The sequence below is a fragment of the Leuciscus leuciscus genome (genome assembly GCF_965113295.1).
Source record: "Leuciscus leuciscus genome assembly, chromosome: 6".
NCBI lineage: Eukaryota > Metazoa > Chordata > Actinopteri > Cypriniformes > Leuciscidae > Leuciscus > Leuciscus leuciscus.
This window is the reverse complement of record NC_138730.1, coordinates 26,576,163-26,587,710: the sequence shown is the minus strand read 5'-3', so window position 1 is coordinate 26,587,710 and position 11,548 is coordinate 26,576,163. Positions and strand designations below refer to the sequence as shown.

Below are 11,548 nucleotides of genomic sequence, written 5' to 3'. Positions count from 1 at the left end.
AGTGTGATTTTCTTCACAGTGCAAATCTCCAGGATACTTTTGCCTATTCATTCTGAAGTGGTAGTTGTCCCCACATAATGTTTCACAGTAGGGCTTTGGATATTAATAGTTGGTAGTATGACATGTACAAAATTCACAAAACAACTGGAGGTATGACATTTTGTACAACATTATGTATTGTGTATTTTTTACCACCAGAGGGCATATGATAATTGTCTAAAAATATACTTTCAATAGATTCAACACTATTCTGGAAAATTACTGTTTTAGATATGTACACAGTTGCAAGTACCTCACATATGTTGTGCAAGTAATAACATTATAAGTTTGTTGCAGCTTGTTGATGTTTTTCCCTTTGGAAACAACGTTTGGTACACCAATTGGAATAACATTACATTACAGCCCTTACACAATGACACCATGGTGATAGGGAGGGATTGTTATCTTAGTATCTCCTTTGTTCCCCCTGGAGACATTCCATTTTTATGTCCCTAACCATTACTAGACTACAAAACTATGGTTTTAAAATATTTCTTAGTGATATTCTTATTGTTACTGTTACTTATATATATTATTATTGTTTAAATCTTACAATCTAAATAGACAGGCAAGATAATGGAAGATAATAAGAATTTGGCAGAATGTAGTACACAGCCTGTAGCCTCTTCATTCACCCAATTGGATTTGGCAGCTTAACAGTTGAAAACATCTTCACACAATGACATTTGCGAGTCCAGTTCCCACGTTTATTTGAGTAGCACATTGTGTATTAATGTGTCTGTGTATATATTTGTATCATTATGGTAATGTACATTAAAGTGGGGAAAAAAATATTTAACAGCTGTAGTTGGATAACAATTGATGACAACACAATTAAATAATGAGCCACTAATGTAAAACAGTGATTTTCTTCTGTCATTAGATACACTGTCTGACAGGAAATGTGCAATAATCCGAACAAGAGGTATATACATGGTTTCAGAAATTCACATTTAAGGAAATCTGTAAACAAGAAGAGCTCCAATAAGGTCATTCGTCTCTGGTTATATTTGTTTAAGAGTCGGAGCAAAAGGCAATAGACCAAAGTGCCACTTTACAATCCCACTTAGAGTATACTAAATAAGTACATGCCCTCAGCTTTTTATTTATTTAAAATACAGCAAAGATTACTGAATGCTGCAGTTTACCATTACATTACAGATCATATGACTTACATTCTGTAACATCCTGAGTTTTGTCTATTGTTATGAAAATAATAAAATAAAAACAATGACAATTCACAAGCAAAAGAAACAAATGCACTTTGATATTTCAGTCTCATACAACATTGTACACTAGTTGTGTTATTTTAAAGATACTACAAAATCCTTCTTCTAAAAGCAACAAACATCTGAAATATAGTGCTATATTGTATCTTCAGAGGTATATCAAGTACTTGCAATGAATATCTGTGTGATATAGAATTCAATAAAATCACATTATCCAAATGTGATAACTGGGAATGTCACCTTTTCCAGTCTGGAATGAAAATAAAAGTAAAGAAAAAAAATTCCTATTTAGTAAAAGATTACAATTACAATTTAGGTCAGCAATATTATCCTTAATTTCATAGAAAGTATGTAACTTGCCACAGCAGAACACAAAGAGCACATGGTGAGAAGTACCTTCATTTTAATTAGTCAAAGGCGGATGACTGAGAAGCATCACCTCCACCGCCTGATTCTTGCGGGTTGCGCAAGTCTATAGAGAGCCTATAGAGATAATCTTCAGACTGCATGATGAACTCAGTCCACTCTTGGCACACTTCATCTATGCCTGGTCCGGTTCCTCCATACACAGGAGGGAGAATAGCCTTCGGAAAGTAACTGCAGAGACTTCGGACATATGAACAGCCATGCATATGAATCTATAAGGAAAAGCATCACCATAGATATTAAACTGATTAAAACGAATCCTCTTAAAATCCCATTGTCTACTTAAATGTTACTAACCCGTTGTTTGATTTTGTCTGGAAGAAATGGACGGATCATGGCAAAGACGGGACGGAAAAAAATGGGCTCGTTTATCAAATGGATGCCGCGTACTTTCAAAGGAAAGGAATCCTGCAAGACAGATTCGATTTTTTTATTTGGTGGATTCATTTTAACTCACTCGATAATGTATTCATATATTTTTTTCCATTTTTAAAATTAATATTAAAAAAGCTAGCTATAAGAGAAGGAGAAAAAAACAACTATATACTAAAAAACAAGTTTTTCTAGATGTGGAAGGGGTGTTAAACCTAGATATTTCTCCAAATATCCAATTGATAATTTCTTCACTAAAATATATAATCTTTCGTGAAAATGTTTAAATTGATACATACCGTGAGCACAGAAGATATCTTTTTTGCCAGGGAAGGATTTATCTGCAGAGCATGAGCAAAGCACCAATCTTGGAGATCAAAAATCACTTTGAGTCCATTTTTTTGAGTCTCCCACTCTCGAACAATCAACTCTGACGTAATGAGGCTCACACGAAAAACCTCGTAAGCTGTAAATTCTTTGGGGTTCCACTGACCTGAAAACAGTGTTTGCAAATGTGTGATATTCCACATTATATTCCCCATTATAATGGCAGAAGTTTTTTATTTTATTTTATTTTTTATATTGTTTGTGTATGTACTTGCCAATCCGATAGATTAAAACTCGACCTCCAGCATCGTCTCGTGATCTCAAAACTCCATGGTAATTGTTTTGGAGAAGTCCTATGATGGATAATGGCCGTAGATCTGCAGTTATTTCTGGACATTCTTGTCTCCATTTATGATAGTTGATTAACAGCTGTTGAAAAACACAAGATCAATTATATATTAGTCTCAAGTTTTTTGTTTTTTTTAAGAAAATTATCAGGACAAAAGAAGCATTACTCATTACATTGATTATGGTTGGTTTGACATCTGAATGCAATGTCAGTCAGAAAAGAAAAAATTTGTACATCAATTATTGAACATCCAGTCCCTACCTAGTCAGTATGGCTGAAATAACGTCAAAGTTACTTTCACTTAAACTAGAGTGTTTGTGGGCCAGATATTTACAGATGTTTACATTAAACAAATAATGAATAGACAAGAAAACATTGGCATAAATATGCTATAAGCTATAATGTACATAAATGAACTGGTGTATATGAACACAATATAAATGGTTAAAGAAGAAGTTAAGATAACTAATAAATAAATAATAATAAACTTGAAAAGAAAAAAACAACAACTATAAAAACTAAAATAGTGATGATACACTTGGTGCATTATGCATTATTTTATTTTGCATAAATTCAGAAATGACATATGTGAATGGGCGTAGGATACATGGGGGACGTGTGGCCTACTTTTACCGCACTTGTACTTTTGTACTTTTAATCAAACGTAAATTCACCCCCCACACTTTTTAAGGGGCAACTATGTTCACATTAGGGATGCAAAATTACGAGTTAACGAGTATAATGAATTAATGGGAATAAAATGTAAATTTGCAAAACTGCAGGTTAACCTATAACAGGGGACTTAATTGTCTGCTTATGACCAAACAAAATGTATATTTATGTTTGTATATGATACAGTTTGCATAAATTACCCCAAAATTTCAATGAATTCTCGTAAAGTTTCAAAATTGGGATATTTCCAAAATTCCTCAGCCTAACCGGAAATGTTCCACTCCTTTGCAACCCTAGTTCACATAGAGTTTTTCAAGGGCCAATGTGAATAAAATATCTAGATTTAAATTCAAAGAGACAAGATAGTCTATGCATGACCTGACATTTTATTCTTATTCAAAACGAGGCGATTTGAACATTATGAAGCGCTAAGTGACTTTGGCTAAACAAACTCATGTAATGTGTTTCCTTCATACTCAAGACCAGAGGGCACTCCCTCACAGAAAGTCAAAAATGGACTCATAGAGGTAATAACTTATGACATTCCAGGAAATCCCCAATATGGACAAGCTATGGCTGTAGCAGAGTAAAAAGCAGAAAACGTTTGACTGATGAAACGTGAAAGCAATAATCACACGATTGCTACAATGTATGATTTATATTTTTTTCAAGCCATCTTGGGGTATTTTTATAACAATAAAGTAAATGAATAATAATGATTCAAGATTCAAGAACTTTATTTGCCATTTGAGCTTACACACATAGGAACTCTTGTGCGGTTATTGCTCAGAAAGTCAAGTCAAGTTTAAAAAGACACACAAAAAAGACATAAATCTATCTATAAAACATATACATTAAAAATTGCACAAAACCCATTAAAAGTGTAATGCAGTGCTATTGATAGGCTATAGACGTTATTACAGTACAGAAGCTATAAAGCTATTTTCTGATATAGAATTTTTTTTTCTTCTATTTATTATGTTTTTATTATATATTTTTTTACATCCATGATGACTTGTGCACAAGTGTTTGTAGTACATAAACCAATCATAAAATGATCATTAGGACAATATAGGAATGGGGGGGGGGCAAAAGAATGAAAAGAAAAACTAAAGCCTGTCAATTAGATAGGTATTTTACATATCTGTCCCCTCACTTCTGAAATGATGGCAATTTTACCCCAGGATACATGTGAGAGGTGTTGTGTAATATCAGCCCGTAGCCTAAATGTTATTGCAAACCAAATCACGTCTCACCAACGGTGTTACTATCACTACAGAAAGCACGCGCGTCAGTTTACACATTAATCATTTGAGTTCAGTCAAAGTTTAGGGTGAAATAGTGTTCCAAACCTTGAACGCCAGTGCCACATCAAAGTCTCTCGCCTGCAAAAAACGTATCAGAAATGTTTTCGACAAATCCAAGTGTCGAATGCTTTTTTCTGCTTCTGCTTTTTGCCTTAGCTCTGCCAAATACGGCGCAATCCGAACAGAATCGACAGGTAAATTATTTAATTCTTCGATGTTGTCAACTTCCTCAGACTTCATATTTGCGCGAGCCGATCGAGTGTCATTTTCTCCGAGCAGCGGTCTCACTTAAAAGGGGGCAGGGAATGAGCCCCTCACATCCCAATGAGAACTATAGCCTAATGTTTTTTTCACCTTTGTACACGTCAACTTTCGTCAAACATTGACCAAGCCAACTTTGCAGACTGAATTAAATCTCTCTCGTCCAAATAAACAGACTAGACCCACGCCTTATTCAAAACTGAGATCACTGTTGACAACAACTTGTGTATGACCTACGGAGCAATTCATCCAGATGTTTAAGATGAAGCCAACATGAGTGTGAAATTAATTAATCATATTGCATACCACTATGAAAAAAGTCCACTGAACCTAAACCCAAAATTCACTAAAGAAAACCCAAAATGTAAAAGATAACAATGACCAAACAAATATTTTTATTAATGTTATACAGCAATTTAATTCCTGTTACAACTTTCCCTTATTTTACATTTATTAACCCTTTCATGCATACATTTCAACCACAGTCAAGGTTTATTTCCTACATGTTTTTATTGCTCTAAGAGTATGAATAACAAGATCTGAACTTCTTTTATTTTTCAAAGAGATTTTCAGATGTCCACTTTGTGGACAGTGTGTGTTTTGGTTTTAACTGAAGAGATGCTGTATTAAACATAATACAGTAATAACACATCTCTGGGAACCCAACTCAGACTGTAGAAAATGCTCAAGTCGAGTATGCCGATTTACCTTTATTAGCTGATAATTCTGATTATGTTCAAAATGGAAAACTTTCTACCGTAGCTCTCCTCTTTGAGAAAACCACAGACTGAAATCTATATTGATCAATTGATGTTTTTAGACAGTGGAAAAGAACGATCAGGGATTTTCAATCTCATCTGAAATTAGCAGTATTGGGGATAAATTAACGAATTACAAGTAACATGCATTACCTAATTCATTTAGCAGATTAAGTAGCCTATTTTCAAGAACACATAAGTATTACCACAGCATATCACCCTGTAGCCCAAGATTGGTTGCCCACTGAAAGCAGAGTTGAGTCTGGTTAATACTTGGATGGGAGACCTCCAAACTAGGTTGCTACTGGAAGAGGTGCTAGTGAGGCCAGCAGGGGGCGCTCTCCGTGTGGTCTGTGCAGGTCCTAATGCCCCAAAGTGATGGGGACACTATACTGTTACAAGCTCCGTCCTTCGGTATGGAAAATCCCATGGCACTTCTTGTAAAGAGTAGGGGTGTAACCCCGGTGTCCTGGCCAAATTCCCTCCATTGGCTCTTATACAGTCATGGTCTCCTAATAATCCCCTTCCATTGAATTGGCTCTATCACTCTCTCTCCTCTCCACCAATATCTGGTGTGTGGTGAGCGGTTAGCGCCCTGGCGCCATTGTACAGATTGTTGCATTATCCAAGTGGATGCTTCAAACTGGTGGTGCTTGCATGAGGAAAGAACCCTGACATGATTGTAAAGCGCTTTGGGTGTACATATGAAAGCACTATATAAATGCCTCATTCATTCATTCATTCATTCAACAACAGTCACAGTATGAATAGCAGCTGATGCGTGATGTCCAATTTATTGGAAAGATGATTAATCAGAATTTCCTTCCAATCTAAAATCAATGCTTGGAAAATTTAACTATAATTTGACTCCCTGGATGTTACTTGATGGTACAACTAGGATAGAAGGAATGGGTTTGGAAGAACAATCCACATACATCGGCTTGCCACTTGGTGAGAGTGTATAGGATGATGCATTAATGTCCAGTGCCCACTGGTCGATATGCAACTGTGTGCAATCAAAACCCAATACGCAAAAAATGGCTTGTTGAATATAGCTGTCCACTGTGACCTCTATGTGTGAAAGGGTTAATAGTTCAGCCTAAATCTTCAGGTGAAATCTTCATTAAATAGCCTCTCTGAGTGTAGCCTACATCAGTATGGTTTTACTGTGTTAACTTGTTACAGATATTACAAAAAATATTGTTTCAGATAAAAGGACATTCACAATGGCTTAAAATTGACCTTTTTCACGTTTCTGGGTTTCTCAGAGGCGGAAGTCGTCATAGTTGGGTTAACTTTTATAGAGTGGTGCGGGTATGATGTCACATTGTAGGCAAATCGGCAGTTAGCATCACACTGGTTTCCCTTATCGCAAAATAAAATAAAAAAGCTCTGTGATCAACAAAAGTTTATGATACTTACATTTTGTTCATAAAGATAATTTTCACAAATTAACACAACCTTTATGAATTTGAAGCCTATAAATGCAGACGCCAGAAGTAAAAAGCTAATGTTATAAACGAACTAGGCCTACATGGTCCCATTACTTCAACATCACATAAGCTTTTGACAACTCTTTCAGTTTTTATAGCTAAAAACATTTTCCTGCCATCGTAAATATACGACTTTCCACCTCGTAAATATGAACTTCCCAGGAGGGCTTGAAAAACACCATAGGCTGCCTTCAAAAAAGACAGGATGAGGTGGGCATGTAGAACGATCGGATTTGGACGTGTCTTGTTAACTTCCTACCTCATATCCTGCCTGCGGAGGCAGCATTTTTCAGTTTTCGGACGCAGCCATAATGTATAGCCTATTGCTGCGTCTCAATTCGCCTACTTATTCTACGCCCTAAAAGTATGTACTTTTTGTGACGAAAAAGTGCATACTTTTGAGTGTGTAGCAGAAGAGTAGACAAGCTTTGGGACATAGGCTACTACACGTCATTCAATTGCGTCTTTATAACGGTTGCTCTGTCGCCACCGGAAATAGTAGACCATCCGGGGACTTCTGGTAGATGCCTACTCTTTTCAACATAGCCTACTATGCTTTGGGACACACTTATTTTAATCTCACATAGCCTACTATTTAGGATGGATATGGACACTGAGACGAAGGGCATGTCTATGTTTTGGCCTACAAAGTGATGTCATACCTGCACCAATCTATAGCGGTGAATGAGAGACTACATTAAATATATTTTTTGGTGTTCCCATTTGTTCAAATAGCAAAGGGAAAACTCAACACTAGTGTTTTCACAACTTTCAAAAAGATGAAAAAATAGAGAGATATTGATAACGGCAGTCAGAGGAGAGAAGGATGTCAACTTTATCATCAGCTGCTTTATTAGAACACCCTCACAGCAGCGTTGTTTTGCAATGTAATTTACAAATGTAATATAATACAAAGTATAGTGTTATAAATGTAAATACTTTTTTTTAAATGAAAATATTTTATATATATATAGCCTATAGATAGATAGATAGATAGATAGATAGATAGATAGATAGATAGATAGATAGATAGATAGATAGATAGATAGATAGATAGATACGATGTTGATGACCGTTACAACACGTCATCACAGTCTGTGAAAAGAGTCCATTAGGGAATATTCTATACAAACCCACTCCTCAGAAACCTCATTATGTTTTTTTTGTTTTTTTAATGAAACAATAAAATACATTTCACGCTTTAGTGTGTCTGTTTATCATTTTCCCAAAATGTATGTCACATTTTATAACATCAATCAATCAGTCGTTTGACACGTCATTTGTTGGCTAACATAGCCTGATAGCTAAACTCAAGGACGCAGGGATTGAACATCTGTCTGCATGGTGACGTCACGCGCCTCCCTTGCAATGTAGCGCTCGGCGCAGTTTCCATATTTATATGTCGTTGGCTCGTCATTTATTTGAAAGTCCTCTTTAATATTAAGCAGCGATATGAACACATTTTCATGGCTTCACGGAGGTATGTACATGAACACCTAAATCCTAAAATTAACGTAGATAATAAATCCGTCTCATCCACCCTTATGGGATGATGCAGTGATGATGCAGGGTAAACGGATGCTGCCTGCCGACGACAGTGGGATTAAATAATAATAACCTTATGAATGTTCTGCGTATTTTGGTTCGATTTAATTAGCAGATATTTTGAATCAATTATCCTTTTTTCTTCTAATGTTACATATAGAGTCATACATTTGGGCTTCATTTGCGAGTGTTGTCTAATGTTCGACGATATTCTGTGTATTAAATTTCGAATAGGCCTGTTTGCCATAGTTTAACTGTTATGATTTTGATGCTTTAGGTCACAGGGATGGAAAGCTGTATTTGATGCCTTGGATGTGCAGGCATTCTGAATGCATTGCCTCTGGCTGTGTGCTTTGTCCATCAGAACACAGGCTTCCAGTCTATCAGCAGACACACCGGATAAGGAAATATTCAGCATTACCAGGATGAGATTCACATCTAAATAGGCCTTAAAGTGTGCTTTTGAATAAATACACCTGCTGGCAGAATCCGATTTGTCTGGCCTGTGGTGAAGTCATGATGTATATCCTAAATCTAAAACAGGTTCAGCTGCTCATCAGGTCCTGAAGAATCTCTTTTTGCACTTTTGCTCTCGCTTTACGTGTTCACAGTGGACCTTGATTTAATTTATTTCAATTAAGGCACGCGGTGAATGCCAAGAGCGGAGCCACATATCCTTCAAAAAAATGTAAAGTTGCCTGTTTATGACTATTAAGGTGTTTCTTTCAATACATTTATGTTATATTCCTAGTACACTACTAGGCCTACTTAAAATGTCCATACAATCAGACAGGTAGATTTCTAAGGCCTTTACAAGAAGCTCTCCCGTCATCTCTGTTTGCATTGGCATACTTTCACATGGTCATGTATGTATTCACAATTTTGTGAAATTTCAAACAAAATACGGACACTGGCTAATATTTTTTTTTTTATGTTGACTAATGGTCAACACATCTACAGTCCAATTAAAGGTCATCCTTCTTTTTTTTTTCTTTTTTTTTTTATGTTTCTGACCGGCTTATGTTTTTCAATTGTATAAATCATTTTGAAAGTGTGTATTCTACCATGTAAATTCAAAATGTAAATTCTAAAATGTTTTTTTTTCTTCTTCTTTTTTTTTGACAGTGCATTGTTGGTTGAAATCTGGTTATCCTGAAGTTGGGTTGTAAAAAAATGTCATGTCACCTAAAATACAACATGATGCAAATCTGAAATTTAGAATGCTTATAACAATTAAAGTATTTGCGTGAATATGAAAATTGTGTTCCGTTTGAAACTGTTTAACAAAGATTACTAATAGGATCAGCTTTACTGGAGTCCTTCTGGCTTCTGCTTTACTGATGTGTGAAATTTACTGCTCGTAAGGAGTAATTTCATGTTAACAATTTAGCATACATTCATTGATGGATTCATTTCTTTTTTATGCTGCTTATTATCAATATTCTTACAAAAATTACATTTCATTTATTGTCTGGATTGAAATTATTCATATATTTCCACCATTTAAGTGTTTGTCTCAAAATACAAGGCAAAGCTATAGAAGCATCTGAAGTGCATTATACAGACTGTTTAATGCTGCACATAAATTTATGCAGGAATTACAGTTGCAGAAATGTTATGAAAATGTAGGCTATATTTAAAAAAACAGATATATGACATTAGTGAAAATACAACATTATAAACAATAAATAATGGATGTCAATCACTGCAAAGTGCTGCATCAGAGTCATCTTTGATACTGCACGCTTAAGTGGGTCCAGTGTTGGGTGTAAATCATTACTACTAAGTAAATAATTACTGCAACTTAATTACTTTTCCCTTGAAAAAGTAAAGTGAATGATTACTCTTAATTTTTCTGATGTAATTGCATTAAATACTGTATAGATAGAAAAATTCTATATAAAACAATTGTGGCCTATCAAAATTAACGTCTAATGTTAAAATAATGTAATCTTTTCTCTTTAAATACATTTGTCAGTTCAAGAATAATTTATGTAACATTACATAATTTGAAAGAATTAAAAGTGCAGTTTCATGTCTATCCTTGTTTTGTTCAACTGGTTGAGGTGGATTTGGGATTTTTTTTTTTAAGTATAATGTAAGTAGCCTAATGCAATACATTTAGAGAGAGTAAGAAGCACAGTAATCTAATTAGGCCACACTGTTAAAGATGTAATTAACTAGTAATTAATAACTTTTTTTAGAGTAATATACTGAGTGGGTCAGAGCTTCCATGTTTTAGTACTACTTTTACTTTATGCAGTATTACAGAATCTGCTGGAACTAAAGGCTACACTTCACTGAAAGTTTGGATAGGCTAATTCATATACTGAAAATGTTTTTATAGTGGCAAAAATTATATTGATTGACCCATAGCATATGTCTTGTTGCAAGCCAGTTTAGCACAGCAGGTGGCAGCCACTGAATGGGTATAGCTATGGCTTGCTGGTGTTATTTTGGTCGGGCTTACATCTGGTAAGGCTAGGACCAGCTTGTCAATGAGTGAAACCAGCTTAACACCAGTTTGGCCAGGATGTGAGATCAGCTTGAAACAGCTGGATACAATCTTAAACAAGCAAGACAATCTTAAACCAGAAAATCATCTGCAATAGTAATGTTCAGACCAAATTAGCCTAGGTACCACATGCATTGTACAAAAACAATTATTTTAAAATCGCATCCTGTGACATTTCAATGTCTAGTGCATCAATAACAGTTCACATAATGTATACACTAGTACACAGATTGTGCTCATAGGCCTGTGCCAGGA

The 11,548-nt window shown here is 35.2% G+C and overlaps 1 protein-coding gene across 2 annotated transcripts; it reads right to left on the bottom strand.

The window, feature by feature from the left end:
- Positions 1 to 732: 732 nt before the first annotated feature.
- ttpa (tocopherol (alpha) transfer protein) lies at positions 733 to 5,063 on the bottom strand. Of its 2 annotated transcripts, XM_082172781.1 has the most exons (6): positions 4,767 to 5,063; positions 2,669 to 2,822; positions 2,366 to 2,559; positions 1,992 to 2,102; positions 1,665 to 1,906; positions 733 to 1,518 (listed from the first exon to the last, which is right to left on the bottom strand). In XM_082172781.1, the coding sequence occupies exons 1-5, from the start codon at positions 4,959 to 4,961 to the stop codon at positions 1,676 to 1,678; spliced, it is 885 nt and encodes a 294-aa protein (XP_082028907.1). In that variant the 5' UTR covers positions 4,962 to 5,063; the 3' UTR covers positions 733 to 1,518; positions 1,665 to 1,675. The 2 variants fall into 2 exon arrangements, with proteins under 2 accessions (XP_082028907.1, XP_082028906.1); XM_082172780.1 differs by having other exon boundaries at positions 733 to 1,906.
- Positions 5,064 to 11,548: the final 6,485 nt, after the last annotated feature.